General features: G+C 47.3%; 1 protein-coding gene across 1 annotated transcript in view; it reads right to left on the reverse strand.

Annotated features, from left to right (window-relative positions):
- Positions 1-23,979, reverse strand: part of LOC117360033 (C-factor-like) — a 65,821-nt gene that overhangs the window by 26,560 nt on the left and 15,282 nt on the right. The window contains exon 2 of the mRNA XM_033943603.1: positions 23,765-23,816. Within this exon, the coding sequence (XP_033799494.1) occupies positions 23,765-23,816 (52 nt within the window). The remainder of the gene's footprint in view (positions 1-23,764; positions 23,817-23,979) is intronic.

The following is a 23,979-nucleotide window of genomic DNA, read 5'->3' on the forward strand; positions in this document are numbered from 1 at the left end:
AGGCCCAGTTTCTCTAATCTGTCGCTGTACAGCAGCTCCTCCAACCCCTTAACCATCTTTGTTGCTCTTCTCTGGACCCTTTCGAGTAGTACCGTGTCCTTCTTCATGTACGGCGACCAGTGCTGTACGCAGTACTCCAGGTAATGGTGCACCATGGCCCGGTACAGTGGCATGATAACCTTCTACGATCTGTTCGTGATCCCCTTCTTTATCATTTCTAGCATTCTGTTCACCCTTTTCACCGCCGCCGCACATTGCATAGACGGCTTCATCGACTTGTCAATCAGAACTCCCAAGTCCCTTTCCTGGGAGGTCTCTCCAAGAACCGCCCCGGACATCCTGTACTCTTGCCTGAGATTTTTATACCGACATGCATCACTTTACACTTATCCACGTTGAATCTCATCTGCCATGTCGATGCCCATTCCTTGAGCCTGGTTATGTCATGTTGTAGATCTTCGCAATCCCCCTGCATCTTCACTACTCTGAATAACTTCGTGTCGTCTGCAAATTTAATCACCTCGCTCGTCGTACCTATGTCCAGAACATTTATAAAGATGTTGAAGAGTAAGGTTCCAAGCACTGAGCCCTGCGGCACATCACTGGTGACGCTCTTCCAGTCCGAGAATTGCCCATTTACCCCCACTCTCTGTTTCCTTTGCTCCAGCCAGTTTTTAATCCACATGAGTATTTCTCCTTCGATTCCATGGCTCGCAATTTTCTGAAGTAGTCATTCATGCGGAACCTTGTCAAACGCCCTCTGAAAATCCAGATATACAATGTCGATCGGGTCGCCCTTATTTATCTGCCTGTTTACTCCCTCGAAGAAGTGCAGCAAGTTTGTCAAACAAGATCTGCCTTTGCTGAAAGCCATACAAAAAGAAAAGAGTGTACTATTTGGGAACTGAATGTCCTAAGGAAACTAAGGGCTAGATTCACTAAGCAAACCGATCATGTACAGATCGGTTTGTGACCCCTTTGCGACCCGATTTCCCTCCGACCCGATTCACTAACCTCTGTCCCGATCATCCTCCAATCTGCGCATGCGAGTAAGGGGGAACGGCGTTCAAATGCAGGCAGACAACGATTCACTAAACAAAATGAGGGACACCAAGTGAGCTACCTAATCCAAAAATAAGCGACTGCTGAGGACCAGTCACTCAGGTCCTTTCTGACTGCCCTGCCTTTTTCCGCCCTGCTCTTTGCCCTCTTTTTCTGCTCCCTGCCCCAAACTCCTGTTCTCAGCCCCGATCTCCTGCTCTTAGGTAACTGTGCCTCACAGCTGGTTTTGTTAACTTTAACAAATCACCATAATCCTACAGATCGGATAAAAAACGTACCTCTTCTATACAAGGTTTAGCTCACTTACAGATCCCCCTGCCCACACTGTTTTTAGCTCTCCATTTGCCTGGGACCGGGCAAGCCAGAACGCCATGATTTTCTGAATTAAATGGAAAAAAAAATTATTTCTACTGATGTAAAATTCCATCCATGCCCCATCTCCTGCTCTCATTCCGAATCTCTCCTGCCACCTCGACTCGCCGCCCTGCTCTCACTCCGAATCTCTCCTGCCGCCCCAACTCTTCTACCCTTTCCTGCAGTGCAAGCCCATGATTTTAACCTGCAGGCTTAAAGCAGGTTAAAACCACGGACTTGGGAAGAAAAAATAAAGCAAAATAAAAAAGAAATTTCCTGCTCTGCCAGGCACGGAGGCCAGCACATGCACTGACCATCTACAGATGGTCTGCGCATGCTCAAGGATCGCTGTTCAGCAATCCAATTCAGTTGGTTGGGGGCATGATTCCGATCGCCCTTATTTGCATGAGGGCAATTTGTGAATCAGCCCCCCGGACTTAGATCGGATCCGATGCGATCTGTGCCCTTAATGAATCTAGCCCTAAGTCCTAATAACCCCAGGGCAAAACAAGCTCATACTTTTTCAGAAAAATGCCAAGCAACAGTGTAAATATAAACAGAGAGAAATAAAACCCAATGCACAATACTAATTATTTTTATGGGATATCCTCAGTGTGATGATGTAGGTGTAGCTGAAGAGAGCCATACTCCCAAGGGAAGGGAAATGGAAGAGGAGGACAGAGATGGAAGATAGATGGTGAGCATGGAGAAAGAAGAAAAACATCAAATGGGCAGAAGATCCTGGCAAGTGAGTTAACAAACAGAAACCAGAGCTTGGGATAGGGTTACCAGATGTCTGGATTTCCCCGGACATGTTCTCCTTTTGAGGACATGTCTGGGGGTCTGGACAGCTTTTCAAAACTCAGTACTTTGTCCGGGTTTTAAAAAGCTTTCCTCTACATCGTGTCGAGCAGGAAGGCATCCGCGCTTTGGAAAATTTGGTAACCCTAGCCTGGGACCAACATGATTTGAATAATGACCGTACAACAAAAGGTAGAAAAAATAATATTATTTTCTCTTTTCTGATTACAATATGTCATATTTGAAATGTACCGTATTTTCACGCAGATAACGCGCACCCATGTAAAACGCGCACACGGGTATAGCGCGCAGAAACCACGATTTTATGTACAAAAACTTTTGTATACCGCGCTCACGGGTATACCGCGCATGCAGCCCGACTGTCCTTTGCCCACCCCGACTCTCCTCTGGCCACCCCGACTCTCCTTTCGCCCTCCCCGCCTCACCGTGCGCTGTCCCGACTCTCCGTTCACCCTCCCTGACTTTCCATGCACTGCCCTGACTCTCCGTGCGCTGTCCCGACTCTCCGTTCACCCCCCCGACGTCCGATACATCCCCCCCCCCGGCAGGACCACTCGCACCCCCACCCCGAAGGACCGCCGACTCCCTGACAATATCGGGCCAGAAGGGAGCCCAAACCCTCCTGGCCACGGCGACCCCCTACCCCCACCCCGCACTACATTACGGGCAGGAGGGATCCCAGGCCCTCCTGCCCTCGACGCAAACCCCCCTCCCTCCAACGACCGCCCCCCCCAAGAACCTCCGACCGCCCCCCCAGCCGACCCGCGACCCCCCTGGCCGACCCCCACGACACCCCCACCCCCCTTCCCCGTACCTATGGTAGTTGGCCGGACAGACGGGAGCCAAACCCGCCTGTCCGGCAGGCAGCCAACGACGGAATGAGGCCGGATCGGCCCATCCGTCCCAAAGCTCCGCCTACTGGTGGGGCCTAAGGCACGTGGGCCAATCAGAATAGGCCCTGGAGCCTTAGGTCCCACCTGGGGGCGCGGCCTGAGGCACATGGTCGGGTTGGGCCCATGTGCCTCAGGCCGCGCCCCCAGGTGGGACCTAAGGCTCCAGGGCCTATTCTGATTGGCCCACGCGCCTTAGGCCCCACCAGTAGGCGGAGCTTTGGGACGGATGGGCCAATCCGGCCTCATTCCGTCGTTGGCTGCCTGCCGGACAGGCGGGTTTGGCTCCCGTCTGTCCGGCCAACTACCAAAGGTACGGGGAAGGGGGGTGGGGGTGTCGTGGGGGTTGGCCAGAGGGGTCGCGGGTCGGCTGGGGGGGCGGTCAGAGGTTCTTGGGGGGGGCGGTCGTTGGAGGGAGGGGGGTTTGCGTCGAGGGCAGGAGGGCCTGGGATCCCTCCTGCCCGTAATGTAGTGCGGGGTGGGGGTAGGGGGTCGCCGTGGCCAGGAGGGTTTGGGCTCCCTCCTGGCCCGATATTGTCGGGGAGTTGGGGAGTCGGCCGGGCAAGAGGGCTTGGGCTCCCTCTTGCTCCGATCGTGGATGCGGGTGCGGGTGGGAGCGCGTGCGAGCGGTCGTTCGGGGTGGGGGTGCGAGCGGTCCTGCTGGGGGGGGTGAATCGGGCGTCGGGCGGGGTGGGAACTATGTAAAAAAAATTTTGTATACCGCGCTCACGCGTATAACGCGCGAGGGGTATGCGCGGTAGGTAAAAACGCGTATAACGTGCGCGTTATATGCGTGAAAATACGGTATATCCTGCCAGAGTTGGTGTTAGACAGCGAATGTGAGCTAGGACCTTTCAGAGAAAGGAAAAGTCTTTTTTTGTTTTGTTTTGTTTACACCACAGCGCTAGCGTGGGTACGAGAGGACAAAGGGGGTGGGGTGGGTGAAGAGGCTACAAAATAAACCTGCCAGGACGTTTGAAAAAAACCACACAATTGGGCAGGAAAATCGAATGGAATTGAAAAATTGATTCAATAGGCTGAATAGAATCAAAATTTTTTTCCCTGAATCAGGCAGCACTAGTGGAGAGAAGGGAAGAAAGAGGGGCAAAGTTGGGTACAGTGAGGGACAAAGGCATATAGAGGGAGGATATGGACACTGAAAGGACAATCACTGAACATGGAGGGAGGATAGGGACAAGGACATAAAGGGGAGATACCGAACAGGATGGATAGAGACACAGAAGAACTTTAAAAAAAAAATTATTAATTGTTAATATCAGCTTTGGGAAATGTGCATCTCTGATATTTTGCATTTGTTTCAATTTCTATTTCTATTGTGACAGGTTTTCTATATATAGGTATGGAATGTGTTTGCTTTGTACAGGATTTGTCCTCCTCTTCTCCCCCTCCCCCCTCCCCGGATGTAATGGAGTTATAGGGATCCCATCTTAACTTTTTTGCCCAGGGCCATTTCAGTCTTAGCTACACAAACTGGTCATTTCATATTGTTTTTAACCTGAAATGACAGACACCACCCTCCCATGTCATCTAGTTTCCTGTAACACACACTATTTCTGACACTTGCACCTGATAGGAAACTAAACAAAATGAAAATTTGGGGGCTGCATATGCCTAGCCATTATATAAACGTCAACCATAGAGTAGAGGTGCAATAGTAGCATGGCATCTTTCATCGAACCTTATTAGCTCTCTTGTATATATTCCTCCCCTAAATGTTTATTCAATATACTGTACCTCCCACAGCACTGCTGAATTGTACCAAAACTACTTCTTTAATTGCATGGTATCTCCACAGTATCTCTATATCAAAGAATCCCAAAGATCTTGGTGTATCTCTAGTGCAGTGCATATCAAACTGTGTGCTGAGGCACACTAGTGTGCCTCCTGAGATTCCAAGTGTGCATGTTTCCCCCTTCTCTCTAGCGTTCTCCGGCTTCCCCCCTGGCCTCCTGGTCTCAGCTTTAAAGCTAATTACAGCAATCTGCAGAGGATTGCTGGTAGGTAAAATATTTTATTTTCAATATAGTGATTGAATTGTGTCAGTTTTGAGAATTTATATCTACTGTGTATATTGTGTATATATGAAAAATGAATGGAAAAAATTGCATTACAATTAGTAAAGGGGATGGGATCTGGGGCAGAGCTTGGGTGGGCCTAGGGATGTGTTTGGGGTACTCAGTTGATATTTGTTAGACTTAGGGGTAATAGCTTGAAGTAGTTGAGAAACACTGCTGTAGGCAATCAGCTGGCGCCAGTACCTCTCCTTCTCTCTGGTCTTCATCTCTGCTGGCATCTCCTGGCACCTCATCTCTGCTGGCACGACCCACGTCTCAGGGCCCATCTGGAGGGCCTCTGCACACGTGCGGACGTCAATGTGATGATGTCATACATATGCGTGATGTCATCACAGTGACGTCTGCGCACTTTTGGGTGCCTCAAGCCGTGGCCACTACCTTTAGTTTGCCCCGGCTTAAGAAAGTTTGAGAGACACTGCTCTAGTGCATCCTTGTACTGTAATGCAGAACCGCTTGTTGGGGGTACTGTGTGGGTCACCCGCCCCACCCCCTTCCTCATTAATTGCTGCCGCCACAGGGATTCCATGCCCTCCTTCCTACATTTCCCCACTCTGCCTAAGCCGACCAGAAAAGACTTCCCTCCGATGTCAGAGCTGACGTCAGAGGAAAGCCTTCTGGGTCACCGGGAGATCCCAGTTACCTCCTTCAGGGCTGCTCCTTCCGGCCTTCAGCCACACAGAGACGCATCACGGGCAGCAGTTTTTGCATGCTGCACGTGGCTGACCCGGAAGCCTTCTCTCTGATGTCAGAGCTGGCATCAGAGGGAAGGCAGGAACAGCTCAGCTGGACAGCCCTGAAGGGAGTGAACACATTGTAGCAAGTAAGGGAGAAAGGGGACATAATAATGGGACAAAGGGAGAAAGAAGGGGGGAATTAGGGGACAAAGGCTAGAAGGCAGGGACGGGACAGGACACAGAAGGAAGGGAAGTGACATGAACATGGGACACAGAAGGGAGGGAGGAAGGAAGCACTAACGGGAAAATTGTTGGATATGAGTGTGTGAGTGAGACGGAAAGGGATGGTGCACATGGGGGTAAAGGAAGAAAGAGGAAAATTGTGGAGCATAGAGAGAGAGAGAGGACTGAGGTAGAGATGCATGGGGAAGAGAAGGATGAGAGGGAGAAATGTTGGTTATGGTGGTGGAGTGGAGAGGGAACAGAGGGACAGATTGAAGTGGATGCAAGAGGGAGGAATGTTGGACATAGTGATGGAGGGAGAGATGTGGCATGGTGCTGGAGAGGGGTGATAGAAGGAGAAATGGATATGGGGCTGGTTTGCAGTGGTGAAAAATGCTGCACATGAGCTGGGGCAGGGGTGTCCAAGAGGTCGAGTGCGATCGACCAGTAGATCTCAAGGGCAAAGCGAGTCGATAACGGATCCCATCCCGGGCTCCGCGATAGAGTCCCGTTACCATTGTGTTATCCCTGCTTCCCCAATGCCGCAAAAGTCACTGCACAAGCGCCGAGCCCACAAGCTTTCCCATCCAACGTCAATTCTGAGGTCGGAGAGGAAGTTCCGGGCCAGCCAATCGCTGCCAAGGGGCTCACTGCTTCAGCGTCGGAGGAGAGGAGAAGGGCAGCCAAGGTGAGGAGAAGGGCAGGCGAGGAGCAGAGAGCGAAACTTTTCAGCGGGCCAGCGCGAGGGGAAAGCCGACAAACCAGCAGAGAGCCAGGGGCAGGCGAGAGGTAGCTCCGCCCACCCCCACCGCGTCAGCGGCTTCAGCCCAGACTCCCCCTTAAGAGGGGGCGAGCCAACAGCGCGCGGCCGTTCGGCGCGCGGCGAAGGCGAGCGGCAAAGGCGCTCGCCTTAGCGAGAGCGCCTTTGCGAAGGAGCCTTAAGAAGGAGCCCAGGCAGCCCAGCAGCGATATCTAATAATTATACCACAGGTACTTCCCCTCTTCTCACTTCTCGTTTCTCTTTCTTTTTCTACTCTTTCAGCTAGCTGCGCGCCGGGCACAATCCTTTCACACCGTGGGACATAGGAAAGAGAAAGGAGCAATGGAGGATGTGGGAACCCAGCTGAGCTACCCAGTATACTGCATCGGGTGCCATATGTATGACTACCTCCCCTCCGGGAGGCAGGCATACATATGCAGTCGATGCCAGGAACTGGATAGCCTGAAACAGGAGGTCGGGAGACTGCAGGTTAGAGTCCAGGAGCTGGAGGGACTCTGCACCATGGAAGAGCAATGCTGGGAAACTGAAGACACCACCAGAGAGAGCCACATCGCGGAACAAGTTAGGGAACTCGAGAAGTTCATTGAGGAGGCCTGCAGGATGATGGAGGCACGAGAACACCAACACACCAGGAGAGAACCGACAGTTGGACAACAGGAACCACCAGACACCATGGGAATAGGACCTTGCGGAGGACCTAGGCAGACAGAGGAGGAGGAGACCCATCAGAGCCAGGAGAATGGACTAGCGGACTGCGCAGATGACACAGACCTGAGACCAGGGGCGGAGACACAGCTGAACCCAGAGGACGGACAAATGGACTGCACATATGACACAGATCTGAGACCAGAGAGAAAGTTGAAGAAGGGGAGATCAGCTATCGTGGTTGGAGACTCAATCCTGAGAGGAGTAGACAGTCACATAGCCGGAGGGAGAGAGGACCGACTGGTAACATGTCTCCCGGGGGCAAGAACAAAGGACATCATCAACAATATCGAGAGGATCCTGGAGAGAGCCAAGACGGAGGACACAGCAGTAGTGATCCACATCGGAACCAACGACATCAGCAGGAGAAGCTTCAACAGGACTACACTAACTGACCAGTTCAGGATCCTGGGGAGGAAACTGAGACTAAGGGCAAGGAGGATAGCCTTCTCAGAGATCCTGCCAGTACCGAGAGTGGACACAAGGAGACAGAGCGAACTACAAGCAATTAACGCTTGGCTGAGGAGATGGTGCGATGAGGAGGGTTTCCACTTTGTTAGGAACTGGACTACTTTCTTGGGGAAGAACAAGCTCTACAGAAGAGATGGACTGCACCTTAGCACAGCTGGGACGAGGATGCTGGCACGCAACGTCCAGAACGTCATAGACTTGGCTTTAAACTGAAGAGAAGGGGAAAGCCGATAGTCGATCTGATTTCGACACATCGGACATCAGTACCTGACAAGGATACTGACCTGGGACATTGTAAAGGAAGACTTGGGACTGAGTGTGTATGTTTTGAAAGAGGACATCGGACATCAGTACCTGACAAGGATACTGACCTGGGACATTGTAAAGGAGGACTTGGGACTGAGTGTGTATGTTTTGAAAAAGGACCTAAGGACGCATTGCAGGGACCGAGGGCACAAATGGAACTCGTAAGCGGCACCAACACAGAACAACAGGAGACAGAGGGGCAAAGACTTTGTGAAATAGAGCCCAGAACTGAGTGGGAATTACGAGAACAAGAGGTGCAGGGGATACAGGCTGAGGACGTCACAGACACACAGCAGCAGGAGGAGGATGAAGCTCGGGGGCTGGCAAACCATGAGGAGGACTGCAGGAGTACCAAAACACGAGGAAAACAAAAAGAGAGGGCAAAAAACTGGGTCTTAAACTGCCTGTACACAAATGCTAGGAGCCTGAGGGCCAAAATGGGAGAACTAGAAATCACTGCCAGCAAAAAGGACCTAGACATAATTGGAGTCACAGAAACGTGGTGGACTGAGGAAAATCAATGGGATGTGGCCATACCAGGGTACAAACTATACAGGAGAGACAGGGCACATAAAAAGGGTGGAGGAATAGCGCTTTACATAAAAGACTCCATACCCTCAACCAGGATGGAAACAACAGTACGGGCGGATGGCTTGGAATCACTATGGGTTAAGCTACAGGGAGGAACTGGGGCAGACATTAAATTGGGTCTGTACTACCGCCCACCTGGACAACCTGAAGAAATCGACCAGGACCTGGAGGCAGAACTAAGGCAGGTATGCAGAAGCGGAAATGTGGTGGTGATGGGGGACTTCAACTATCCTGGGATAGACTGGAGTATTGGGCACTCAAACTGCGCAAGAGAGACCAATTTCCTAGAGATCACGAGGGACTGTTTCATGGAGCAACTGGTCATGGAACCAACATGGGGTGACGCCACTCTTGACCTAATCTTCAACGGACTAGGGGGGCCAGCAAAGGAGGTGACAGTATTAGCCCCGCTAGGTAACAGTGATCACAACACGATCCAGTGCAGGCTAGAAATTGGATCATCAAAGGGGAAAAGAACCACAACGACGGCACTCAACTTCAAAAAAGGAAATTATGATGCCATGAGGGAAATGGTGGGAAAGAAACTCAAAGGCAACATAGGGAAGATGGAATCCGTAGAAAAAGCCTGGACCTTACTCAAGGGAACTGTGCACGAAGCGCAAAACCTGTGCATCCCCAAGTTCAGGAAAGGATGCAAAAAAAAAAATAGAACAAAAAACCCAGTGTGGATAACAAATGCAGCGAAGAAGGCGATAAGCGACAAGAAAGCATCGTTCAGAAAATGGAAAAAAGACCAAACAGAGGAGAACCAAAAAGTGCACAAAGAACACCAGAAGGAGTGTCACCGAGTGGTTAGAAAAGCAAAAAGAGAATACGAAGAGAGACTGGCAGAGGAAGCAACAAACTTCAAGTCATTATTCAGATACGTCAAGGGGAAGCAACCGGCAAGAGAAGAAGTGGGACCATTGGATGATGGAGATAGAAAGGGAGTAGTAAAAGAAGAGAAAGAGATAGCTGAAAGGTTAAATGAGTTCTTCACGTCAGTCTTCACGGTGGAGAATACAACCAACATTCCGGAACCCAAGGAGATCGCAATAGGAGACCAAGATGATAAACTGGTCAATTTAGAGGTAAGCCAAGAAGATGTACTCAGGCAGATAGACAGACTAAAGAGCGACAAATCACCAGGTCCGGACGGCATTCACCCAAGGGTACTCAAAGAACTAAAAAACGAAATAGTGGAGCCACTTCGACAGATATACAGCCTATCCTTAAAAACTGGAGAGATCCCGGAGGATTGGAAAATAGCAAATGTTACGCCCATCTTCAAGAAGGGCTCAAGGGGCGACCCAGGAAACTACAGGCCGGTGAGCCTGACCTCAGTCCCGGGAAAGATGATGGAGGCACTAATTAAAGACAGCATCTGTGAACACACCGAAAAAAATGGGCAGCTAAAACCGAGTCAACATGGCTTCTGCAAGGGCAGGTCATGCCTCACCAACTTATTGTACTTCTTTGAGGGGGTGAACAACCAGGTGGATAAAGGGGAATCTATAGACATCATTTACCTTGACTTCCAAAAAGCCTTCGACAAGGTACCACACGAGAAACTGCTTAAGAAGATATGGAACCACGGGGTGCAAGGGGAGGTCCACCGATGGATCAGAAACTGGCTGGCAAACAGGAAGCAGAGGGTTGGAGTAAAGGGCCATTACTCAGGCTGGAAAGGGGTCACGAGCGGAGTTCCACAGGGGTCGGTGCTAGGACCGCTCCTGTTCAATATTTACATAAACGACCTAGAGGCGGGAACCAAGTGTGAGGTCATTAAATTTGCAGATGACACCAAACTATACAGCAGGGCTCAAACCAGGGAAGACTGCGAAGATCTCCAAAAGGATCTAACGCAGCTGGAAAAGTGGGCCGAAAAATGGCAAATGAGCTTCAACATAGGGAAATGCAAGGTCATGCACGTGGGGAAAAAGAACCCGATGTTCACATACAGAATGGGGGGAACACCGCTAGGGGTCAGTAACCTGGAGAGAGACCTGGGAGTGATGGTAGACGCAACACTGAAGGCATCGGCGCAGTGCGCCACAGCCTCAAAGAAAGCAAACAGAATGTTGGGTATCATTAAGAAGGGTATTACGACCAGGACGAAGGAAGTCATCATGCCGCTGTATCGTGCAATGGTGCGGCCGCATCTGGAGTACTGTGTCCAGTACTGGTCGCCGTACCTCAAGAAGGACATGGCAGTACTTGAGGGAGTACAGAGAAGAGCAACTAAACTGATAAAGGGAATGGAAAATCTGCCATATTCCGACAGATTGAAGCAGTTGGGACTTTTCTCACTAGAAAAGCGGAGACTTAGAGGAGACATGATAGAAACCTTCAAGATCCTGAAGGGCATAGAAAAAGTAGACAGGGACAGATTTTTCAAATTAAGGGACACCACAAGTACAAGGGGGCACTCGGAGAAATTGAAAGGGGACAGGTTTAGAACAAACGCTAGGAAGTTCTTTTTCACTCAGAGGGTGGTGGATACATGGAACGCGCTTCCAGAGGCTGTTGTAGACAACAAAACATTAAATGGTTTCAAAGAAGGTTTGGATAGATTCCTAGAAGAAAAAGGGATTGAAGGGTATAGATAGATATAGACCACTACTCAGGCGATGGGCCTGATGGGCCGCCGCGGGAGCGGACCGCTGGGCAGGATGGACCTATGGTCTGACTCAGCGGAGGCAACTTCTTATGTTCTTAAAGCCTCAGTTAATATCAAAAAGCAAACGCTACAGTGTACTAGTGGGTAGTGGTGTGTGGAAGAAACAAGCAGCAGCGTTGTGCATGAATGAAAATACAGATAAGTCTTTTTCTGCTTAGTTTCAACAGTGCATGGTGTTAGTACACTGTAACGTTTGCTTTTTGGTATTGATGCTGACTGATCCTGTAGATCAGGGGTAGGGAACTCCGGTCCTCGAGAGCCGTATTCCAGTCGGGTTTTCAGGATTTCCCCAATGAATATGCATGAGATCTATGTGCATGCACTGCTTTCAATGCATATTCATTGTGGAAATCCTGAAAACCTGACTGGAATACGGCTCTCGAGGACCGGAGTTCCCTACCCCTGCTGTAGATGAAACACTATATGGACATTGTGACAGAACTGCAGTATACACTGCTGTGGAGTTTTTTTTTGATCCCATGAAGCATTAACTGAGGCTTTTTTCTCCACATATTTATATGCTGTGTTTAGCTTAGTGTAAAATATTGTGTTTCTCTCTCACCCTATATTGTATTACACAGTGGTCAGTGGAGTGATCGTTACTGTGTCAAGCATAATTTTTGCTTCTTCTTTGGTAATTGAAATCACCCATTATTATAGTGTTGCCCATTTTTCCAGCTTTCCTAATCTCTGAAAACATTTCTTCATCTGTCTGCTCATTTTGTCCCAGGGGACGGTAGTATAACCCTACCTTTATATTCCTTCCCTTCACATATGGAATTTATATCCATATTGATTCCATACTGCTATCTATGTCTTGTAGAATGTTTATTTTATTTGATTCAATTCTTTCTTTAACATATAGCGCAGCCCCCCTCCAATTTTGATCTACTCTATCCTTATGATACAATGTGTACTCAGGTAACGCAGTGTCCCATTGATTGTCCTCCTTCCACCAGGTCTCCAAGATGCCTATTATATCTATCTCATCATTCAGTGCTATGTACTCTCACTCTCCTATTTTATTTTTTAGGCTTCTAGCATTTGCATACCGACACTTCAAATTGTGTTTCTTCCTTGCAACTTCGGTCTGCTGAGTTTTTTACTTTGCCTTCCTCTTAAACCCTCCTGGCTTTCTTTCAGCATTATTGGAACCTATCTACTGGTACTCCTTAAATATCCTGTTTCAATAGTATCCTCCAAGGATACCTCACACCAAAACATCCGCTCCAGGGCGACTGTCAGCTTTCCCCCACATCTCAGGTTAAAAACTGCTCTATCTCCTTTTTAAACATTAGCGCCAGCAGGCTAGTTCCATCTCGGTTAAGGTGGAGTCCGCCCTTTCGGAACAAGCTCCCCCTTTCCCAGAAGGTTGCCCAGTTCCTAACAAATCTAAATCCCTCTTCCCTACACCATCGTCTCAACCATGCATTGAGACTTTGGAGCTCTACCTGCCTCTTGGGTCCTATGTGTGGAACTGAGAGTATTTCTGAAAATGCAACCCTGGAGGATATGGATTTCAGCTTTCTACCTAAGAGCCTAAATTTGGCTTCCAGAACCTCCCTCCCACATTTGCCTATGTCATTGGTATCTACAAGTTATTGGTACCCAGCACTATCTAAAATCCTTTCTATGTGACGCTTGAGGTCCGCCACTTTCGCACCAGGTGGGCAAGTGACCAGGCGATCCTCACGCCCACCAGCCACCCAACTATCTACATGTCTAATAATCGAATCAACTACAACCGCTGTCCTAACTTTTCTCTCCTGTGCAGAAGCCCCTGGAGATACATCCTCAGTGCGAGAGGATATTGCATCCCCTGGGTGGGCGGGTCCTAGCTACAAGATTATTTCCTACTTCACCAGGTTGATGCTCTCCTTCTAGGAGACCTCTCTCCTCCAAGGCAGCACAGGGGCTACCAGACTGGAGGTGGGACTTCTCTACAACATCCCTGTAGGTCTCCTCTATATACTGTACTTCTCTGTCTCCCTCAGCTCCTCCAAGTCTGCTACTCTAGCCTCAAGGGAATGTACTCGTTCTCTGAGAGCTAGGAGCTCTTTGCAGCGAGCAACACATATAACTTCTCGCCAACTGGGAGAAAATCATACATGTGACACTCAATACAAAAGACTGGATAGCAACCCTTTTGCTGCTGGACTACTGTCTGCATCTTGTTATTGAGCTAATTAATTAATCCTTTTAAGCTACTAGGAATATATTAGATTAGTATAGAGAGCATTAGGATTTTATTAAAAGTTTGTTCTTTTAAGATCTAAACTGTCTTTAGAATAGAACTTACAATTGAACTTTTCTTCCCAAACCTATCAAAGCTCAGAGCAAAATAATATATGCTTATCCAAAGATATGTCTTCTACTTTTCTCCTCTCAGAAGGAGAATGTCCTTTTCTCTCCTTCTCTAACAGACTCTAAAGGCTACACTACTGTCTGACTGATTTTGCTGAGCTAAAAAGAGAACTACAAAAATATAACCCACCAAAGCCCAGGTTTACCTTTCCCAAGTTTGAATACCACCAGCAGAAAATGTTCCAATGGATGTATTTTTTATTTTCTCAGCAGAGCAGATCCTCTCAGTATCTCTTCAGGTGTGGGGAAAAAGGTGAGTTTCCAGATCTGGTGAGAGGGCTTGGGGGTTAGGTATTTCAGGTTGTGCTGATTATCCTTCTTAAGATCAGCTGCAGAAATGTGAAGGGTAATTTAGAAGTAGTATAACAGTAATTTGAGCCTAGGGGTGGGTGCCTCCTCCACCATATCTAAGCCTTCCGAAAAGAATCCAGGCTAATTTTACAACCCGAAGGTACCCCCTACCTCTAGGTGCCCACCAAAATGTAGGCCATAATGCTACAGGGACGGATTCAGTATGCCATAAACCCCTGCGGCGCAAACCTCTCCCCCTGCGTATGAGCCTCATGTATCCAGCAAAATAGTGTGGCAACATTATAGAGCCTAATATCTGGAAGTGCAAGTCCCCTGTGCTCACTCCCCTTCACCAATTTCTGATAACTAATACGTGCCCTGCGGGAGCGCCAGATGAATAAAGCGATGATGGACCAGAACAAACAGTCATGGAGAGTGTGGTGCAGTGGTTAAAGCTACAGCCTCAGCACCCACGCTGCTCCTTGTGACCCTGGGCAAGTCACTTAAACCCCTCCATTGCCCCAAGTACATTAGATAAATTGTGAGCCCGTCGGGACAGACAGGGAAAAAAAATGCTTGAGTACCTGTATAAACTCATATAAACCGTTCTGAGCTCTCCTGGGAGAATGGTATAGAAAATTGAATAAATAAAATAAATAAAAATTATGTACCCAAAATGGCAACATTTGCTTGGGATATAATAATTTGAGTAGCAGAACCATCTTAACCAATGCAATCCTCCCAAGCAGTGATAACGGGAGATCTCCCCAACAGGTACACAAGACATGAAAGCCCTCGATCTTGGACACAATATTCCTCTGATAAACACGGGCCCAGTCAGCACTCAGGAAAATGTCCAGGTATAGAGAATGACACTGTGACTGTTACCCGCTGAAACGGTGGGAGAAAAAGTCATCGTCGCTGCAGGTACAGGAACAAGGCCATTCACCGCCCAAAAGGGAAGTGGAAAGAGATGGGGGAAGAGAAGTGGGGAGAAAACACTGAAGGGAAATGCAGTGGCGTACCTAGGGTATGTGGCACCTGGGGCCATTTTTTGACACCCCCCATATAAAAAAATATTTTTTGTAATAACCATGAAACGGAATAAATGATCATAATAGAAACAGGCAGTGAAAATTTTTTTTTATTGAACCTCATATATGTAACCATTATTCCAAACATACCATAACATAAATTATGTCTGAATTGTCATGACATCAGAAGTACATATGGAGTAGTTGCAGGTGATGCTTGGGACAGTTCTGATTGTGTTAGTTCAGTTTTATGTGGTTTTTGAATAGAAGGGTTTTTATTTCTTTTTTGAAGGTTTTGTAGTCTGTGGTCGAGGTCAATAGGTTGCAGAGTTGGGGGTCGAGTGTTGCAGCTCGAATGACTAGGAGGTTGTCGAACTGTTTTTTTCTTTTGACGTTTTTGGTTGGAGGGTGTGTGAATGGTGCATGAGTTCTCCTATGTCTGGTTGAGGTGGATTGAATTATTTAGCTGAAGAAATTAGTTACCCCCCCCCCCAATTCCACACACATTAATTCTCTTCCATTTTTGTTCCCATTCTAAAAAACACTGATAAGTTCCCAGAAAAAAAATACATTAAAATAAGAAGTGAAAACAAAGGCCCTTACAGATGAGAACATAACATAAGAATAGCCTAACTGGGTCAGACCAATGGTCCATCATGCCCAGTAGCCCATTCTCATGGTAACCAATCCAGGTCACTAGTACCTGGTCAAAATCCAAAGAGTAGCAACATTCCATGCTACCGATCCAGGGCAAGCAGACACTTCCCCCATGTCTTAATAACAGACTAAGGACTTTTCCTCCAGGAATTTGTTCAAACCTTTCTTAAAATCAGCAATGCTATCTGCTTTTACCATAACTTCTGGCCACTTCATTTTTAAGCTTAGATCTTTCCTTCCAAACAGAGACCTTGCTAGATGTCAAATACAGAAAGAACAAGGTAACTTCACAAGGACTTAGCTGTGCAGGAAATGTGAATCTCCTCATACACCCACCATATAGTGCAAAAAAGTGCAAAGTGGTTTTTTCTTTCGATCACTACATAGCCTAATGCCACACAAGCAGCGCTGTTACAAACATATTCTGAAGGTCAATGCTAAGGTTAACAAAGTTTCCTTCCTTCAACCACAAAGAGATACTGCCAAACCACTGGGCTAGCCTGAAAACCCGATTGGCCTGGTGATCCTCCAGGACAAGGTTGGGAACCAGTGGTGTAAACAAATAAAGAAACAAAAAGGTCTTTTCCTCTCTCTGTTAAATCCTAGCTCACATTTGTGGTCTAACACCAGCTCTGGCAGGATACACTTTTCAAATCTGACATATTGTAATCACAAAACAGAAAATAAAATTATTTTTTCTACCTTTTGTTTTCTAGTCAATATTCAAATCTTTGTTGGTCCCAGGCTCTGGTTGTCTTGCTTGCCATGGTCTCCTTCTTTCTTCTTTCTCCATGCTAACCATCAATCTGCCATCTCTGTCCTCCACTTCTGTTTACCTTCCATCCCCCGGAGGTCTGGCATCTTTCCTTTTTTTTCATCTCCATCCACAGATTCACCTTTTCACAACTACCCTTTCATCCAAGATCTCTCCCTTCTTCCCCGCCATCCCAGGGTCCACCATCTCTCCCTTTCTCTTCCCAACTATCCTCCTATCCAGTATCTCTATCCCCCCTCCACACCATCCCTTGTGTCTAACTTCTCTCCCTTTCTGTTCCTTCCCTCCCTAAATCCCATTACCCACTCTTCTGTTTTTAGACCCATTATTTCTTCCACCAAAGTCCGGCATATGCACATATCTTTGAACCCCCCCCTTCCCTCCCTCCCTCCGTGTACTTCTGCACCAGGACCCCCTCCCCTGAAGGTCTGCCCCCCTGAAGGCCTGTCCCCCCCAAAGAACTGCACCTCCCCCCCGAAGGTCTGACCCCCTGAAGGCCTGCACTCACTCTGAAGGCCTGTACCCCCCGAAGGCCTGCACCCCCCCCCGAAGGACTGTCCCCCCTGAAGGCCTGCACCTCCCCCCCGAAGGACTGCACCTCCCCCCGAAGGTCTGTTCCCCCTGAAGGCCCGCACCCCCCCCTGAAGGCCTGCACCCCCCCTGAAGGCCTGCACCCCCCGAAGGACTGCACCTCCCCCCGAAGGTCTTTCCCCCCTGAAGGCCTGTACCCACCCTGAAGACCTACACCCCACCCCTGAAGGCCTGCACCCTCCCCCGAAGGACTGCACCTCCCCCCCGAAGGTCTGTCCCCCCTGAAGGCCTGCACCCCTCCGAAGGACTGTCCCCCTGAAAGCCTGCACCCACCCTGAAGGCCTACACCCCACCCCTGAAGGCCTGCACCTCCCCCCCCGAAGGTCTGTCCCCCCTGAAGGCCTGTCCACCCCTGAACCCCTGAAGGCCTGTCCCCCCCCGAAGGTCTGTCCCCCCTGAAAGCCTGTACCTCCCCCCCTACACCTGAAGGACTGTCTCTCCTCCCCTTCCCCCTCCCCCTCCCCTCGGGAAGGCCTGCGTGTTCCCCTCTGGCCTCCCTTTACCCGATTCCTCTTCAAAGCAACCTGCAGAAAGGATCGCGGGTACTTCAGAGATCCTTGCAGGTTGCCATAGGTCTCCCGAGTTGTCCCTCTGACCGCAGTAGCGCCCCTCCTCTGACATCAGAGGAGGGGCGGGACCGCGGCAGAGGGACAACTCGGGAGGCCTATGGCAACCTGCAAGGATCACTGAAGTACCTGCGATCCTTTATGCAGGTTGCTTTGAAGAGGAATCGCAAAGGGAGGCGAAAGCCTTGGGGTCAGGCTATGAGAAGGGAAGTTCCTGCGCCATGACTCCAAGGCCAGGAGCACCCCCTCATGGCTTGCACCCTGGACGGACCGCCCCCTCCTTGATACGCCACTGCATGGCAGCCTCCAGGTGTTGGGAAGAAAAGACAACCATTCAAACACGGCCAAATAGCAGCATGGGATAATAACTAAGGTGAGAGAATGGAGGAGCAGTGGAACTCAGGCAAGAGCCACCTCTCAGCTAGGCTTCATCACATGACTCCTATTCAGCAGTATTTAACTGGTTAGTGACTGCATTGGTCAGCTTATTTATGGATGTTCCAGGGTCAGAGTTGGCAATTATGTGGTTAAGTGCTGATATTCAGCCGTTGACCACATGATAACTGCCTAAATTAGGCTGCATTAATAACAGTCCTGTCTTTAAGCAGTTCAGGTTATGTGGTCAAGGGTTGAATATTGCACTTAATTGTATAAGCTTTAGTGACCAACCTAAAACTGGATATCAAAATGCCGGCACTCAGACATGACTCGGCATTGAAAATCCAGGAATACAGCTGTCAGCATACATTTAAAAAAACTGATCATTGCCAGTTGAATATCGGCCAGAATATATATGGGCACAATCAAGGAGTTTGCTCAATACTGGAGCTTCGTGACTGTCACTGTGCTGACTTTTATTAGGAGATAGCATATAACACTCAGGAGATCACAAGACAGATCTATTCATGGGCAAGATAGAATAGGAGTTCAAGGGTTTAAACGGGTATAGGGAGCCAATCTGAGAGGATGTATTTCAAGTCAGAGTGCATTTTCAGTGGGCCAATCGGGGCAACTTGAATCATCATTCTGTGACTAGGAACAGTATAAAAGACAGAAAGAGAAAGCAACTAATTTTCTGTGCAAAGAGTATCCTGGGGTAAGTATACGATATCGGAGACTTTAGAGATGAAACCTACCAGCTATCATCCTCTGTCCTGTCAGACAAAGAAGTAAGGCTCAATAAATGGGCAAAACCCAGGATGTGTACACTAACCACCTGATATTCAGACCATGAGAGATAACAGGCTGCCTCCCTGTACAGGTCGTTGGTGAGGCCCCACTTGGGGTATTGTGTTCAATTTTGGAGAACGAATCTGACAAAGGACATAAGAAAACTTGAAGTGGTTCAGAGAAAGGCAAGGAAAATGGTAGCAGGTTGCACCAAAAGATGTATGAGGAGAGATCGGAAGCCCCTAGAGGAAAGAAGGGACAGGGGAGATATGACTCAGACGTTCAAATACTTGAAAGGTATTAACATAGAACAAAATCTTTTCCAGAGAAAACCAAAGGGCATAATTTGAGGTTGAGGGGCAGTAAACTCAGGAGTAATGTTAGGAAATTCTTCTTTATGGAGAAGGTGATGGATGCTTGGAATGCGCTCCCGAAGGAGGTGGTGGAGAGGAAAATGGTGACAGAGTTTTAAAAAAAGCATGGTATGAACACAGAAGATCTCTAGGCAGAAAATAATGGTATATATTGAAGACCTAAGGCCAGTAATGGGCAGACATGCATGAACTGTGTCCTGTATAGGGCCATTCAGGTGAGGATGGCTTGGGAGGGCTTTGATGGCTGGGATGGTTTAGATGGGCTGAAGTGAGCTTTCATGGAGACTGCAGGAGATGGAACCTAAGCATAGTTCTGAGGTTTTGGCCCAGAAATATCTAAGAAGAAGAACAATTGAAATTAAATCATTAAGTTATAAAGTGTATATGGTTGGGCAGACTGGATGGACCATTCAGATCTTTATCTGCAGTCATTACTATGTTACTATGTATCTGGCGACTGGCATTAAATTTCCTGGGTTTATTGGCTGGCTGAGACATAGCTGACTAAGCCGATATTCATCAGCTGGGTGGCTAAGTCGTAGCAACCAAAGATATACCTGCTTTTTAGGCGGATCAATCTGAACATTGAACTTAGCCAGCAAGCTACTGAATAGTGGCGGTGACTGTCTAGCCATCAAAATGGGAGATTCAGTGGGAGATAGCCAGTGATTTCTCTTTGAATGTCAGTGGATAGCCAACTATGCGCTATTAAGTCAGCCGGGAGCCATTCCCAGCCAGCTAAATAGCACTGAAGATTGGGCTCAAAATCAATTTATTAGCAGCAAATCAAGGAAAGGTTTAACAGTTAGACTCAACAGAGCTGTGTTTCAGAGATTGTGCCTATGTCAGGAGTCAACTAATATGTCCTTAGGATCTGTATTAGAGAGTTGCGTGGGGATAGAAATCCCACCCGTCCCCGCGAGGAATCACCTCCATCCCCGCCCATCCCTGTGAGGAATCCCCTCCATTCCCCCATTGCACTGCTCTCCCCAGGGAACCATCAAGCCTTAGGCAAACAGAAAAAGCTCTGAAAAGCTGCCGTGTATTTACAGTACACAAATCTGGGGATGGGGCGGTTTAAGATGAAAGCAGGCAATAAACAATACTACTCCTACTAATAATAGACTTACTTCAGCAGAGCTTGTGCTTTTTTTTATGGAGTCCTAGTGACATATTTGAAGGATGCATGGTATATTCTGGGAAGAGTTGCTGAACTGGTGATGAAAGAAACGCTTCTGACTTTTTTTGCTGTTGTTTTGAGCCCTTGTCTCCTGAGGCAGCGTGATGAAGTGAAACAAGACTCTTGTCGAGGAAGGGTTTATTGCTGGATGTCGCTTACCACGGGCCGGTAGTACTGATAGTAGCTCTGGTATGTACTGTTAGATTGGCAGTTGGAAGCAGTGAGAGGTGTGGCCGGCTGCCAGAGTGGAAAGTAGACTTGCTTGTTGGAGGTGTAGTTTGAAGAATAAAGCATGTAGGATTACAACGTGAACTATTGCAGGTGGAGCATTAGACTATGAACAGTGGAATTTACCGGGATGAGTGAGCCCGTCTTCAGTCTTCTAGGATAGCGCGCTCCAACTATCTTCAGCTAAGTACTTGGCTTGACTGCATTTTGGGGATTTTTTATATTTTGTTTTGTGTTTTTTGTGTGACCACGTTTTTACACACTGTTTGTGATTCTTTCGCTTTGCAACCCAGGCCGGCACAGATTTTTCTCAATTTTGAGTTTTTTACTGTGGCGGTTCTCGGTTGCATGAGGAGCCTATGATTGATGTGCCTTTGCCTGTGTGGCTGAACAAGGCTTGGTGAGTGCTTGGGATGCCTTGCCATTGTTTCTGAGGTTCGTTTTCAGTAAAATAGAAGTGATTTCCAGTTGCTATACTCAACACAGTGTGAGAATTTTGTCAAGATAAATATTTATTAGTGGTAGTGTATTTGACAAATATACCTTGAAAAAAACTGTTTGCAAGTAAAAGTATATTTTAACAATGAATAGGGCTCAGCTGAAAAACACTTATCTTATTGGAAGGAAATATTTTTTCACATAGAGACTTAAAATAAAGTAATATATTTTTCAGTAAAATGAACCAAAACTGAAAGATTTTGAAAGGAGATGGTGGCAATTTCAGGTATATGATTTTTGGTCCCACAAAATTAGAGAAATAATGATAAATCAGTCTATAAATAAAAATTTTTACAGAGTTCGATAATATTATTTCAGCCTTGTAAGGTGTAGCAGAGAATTCAGAAGCAACTTTGTATTGAATAAGATTACAAAAATTAAACCAGGTTTGATTTTAAAGCTGCAATATGAATCTCTATACTGTGATAGGGAAGAATAACAAGTTTCAATCACTTGGACTGGGCTATGTCAGCTTCAGGAAAAATACTGGGTCAGACCAATGGTCCATCTAGCCCAGCAGAAATCCAGATAGTAGCAACATCCCATGCTACTGATCCCAGGGGCAGGCAGTGGCTTCCTCCGTGGCTAAGATAAACATTTATGTTGCACAAAATAAAGCATTTGTGTGCTTGTTTTGACACACTGATTTCTTATATGCTTATTTTTCAAAACTAATAGAAGGTGATCGTGTTTGCAGACTTTTAGACGTCTCTCTTGAAAGTCGAGATTTCTAAGACTATAGCCCAAAGTGTGGGGTCTTCTGTGTCTTCAAAGAAATGAATTCCAGGAGCTTCCCTTTCCTTAAAGCCACAGGGCTACATTTGGGATGCATTGGTAATTCCTCTGTGTTATACACGCTGGCTAAATGTAAAATTTGGAGCTAAATTTTCAAGCAATAAAAGCAGAAACACACAGTAAAATCTGAGACGTGTTGAACAGAGTTTGCAGCGCATCTAATAATTCCTTTTGATGTAAGGCTGGTTCCAAAAGGCTAGTCTTCTCTATTAATCCTATTATCTTGAAGGAAACGTAGCTACAGGTAGCTGGCAGAAGAACACAGAGCCATCTGTTCTATAGTATACCTGGAAGAGCCATGAGGTGAAGCACAGAACATAGCTGGGCTCCCATGACAGGCATGAAAAGGATTAGTGATAATACTACTCCTACTAATAATAGACATATTTCGGTGCTGATGCTTTCTGCTCATGCAGCAACCTTGTCCCGGGGGGGAGGAGGAGGAATCTGTCTTCCCGCTCTACCATTATGTAGGCTGTCCTCCCACTCTAGCCTACATATGACAGAGTCTGTGTGCCTACATGCTGAGCTCACTGCCTACATGACAGAGACTGTTGCTGCTGATTTGTTGGGAGATCAGTGCGGAGTTGGACTTGGACCGGAAATTAGGTAGGCCTCGAGATAGGAATGCCAGGTCCATCCCCATGGGCCTGGGAGGAGGCTCTGTGGGAGTCCCGTGGGAATCCCCTTGACCTCGGGGGGGATCTCCACAGGACCTGCGGGATTCCCATGATCCCCATTCCCGTGCAGACCTCTAGTCTGTATAACATGCTTAAGTCCTTGAAATCTGGAATAACAGCAAAGATCAAAGTGCTAATTTAAGTCCTGAGTGCTGGAGAACTAGTCTGTGTTTTATAGACTGTGTTATACAAAGCTTGCAAAGGTTTGTGCAACTCACAAATGGAAGATTAGATTAGATTAGATTGGTTGACTTCTGACATAGGCACAGTCACTGAAAAATGGCCATGTTGAATCCATTTGAGTCCAGCTGTCATATCTTTCCTTGATTGATGCTAGTGGAGGAGAGTGTAGTACAGTGTTAGAGCTACAGCCTCAGCACCCTGATGTTATGGGTTCAAACCCTGTGACTCTGGGCAAGTCACTTAATCTGCCACTACACCAGGTACATTAGATAGATTGTGAGCCCAGATAGGAAAAATGCTTGAAGTTATCTGTATGTAAAACCACTTTGAACATGGTTGTATAACTATAAAAAGGCAGTATACAAGTCCCAAGTCCCTCCTTTAATAAGTTGACTTTGCACATCCTTGATTTTGCCTGTTTATTAGATCTGACTCCTTTTTCTAACTGTCCTCTAACCATGAGGTTCGCCAGTCCTTTATTTGCTGACATCCTCTATCCTGACACCATTTATTACAAAAGGAAAAATTCCAGGAAAAGGAGGGTTAGTAAAGAATCAAAAAAAGCAGGAGAGGGATGGATGGGAAAGAGAGGGAGAAAGAAATTCTAACCAGTAGGTAAGTGAGCTGAAAAAAGGAGAAGATGTAGTTATTTTTTATAACCTCTTTGTTATAATTTATTGACAGGTGGTATAAAAAGATACTTAAACATAACAAACAGACATACCTAGCTTGATCACGGAAAGGTTGGGATGCTTTGCAGCCAAATTTATCAGTTCCTAAAATATAAAAATATTAAATAAAGATAAATACAAATTCACTATATGGGTGGAGTTCTAAAAAGTATTAAAAAATTTAGTTACAATTACTATATCCCATCATACATATACAGCAGTGGTCTCAAACTCAAACCCTTTGCAGGGCCACATTTTGGATTTGTAG

Source organism: Geotrypetes seraphini, chromosome 4, assembly GCF_902459505.1.
Source record: "Geotrypetes seraphini chromosome 4, aGeoSer1.1, whole genome shotgun sequence".
Taxonomy (NCBI): Eukaryota; Metazoa; Chordata; class Amphibia; order Gymnophiona; family Dermophiidae; genus Geotrypetes; species Geotrypetes seraphini.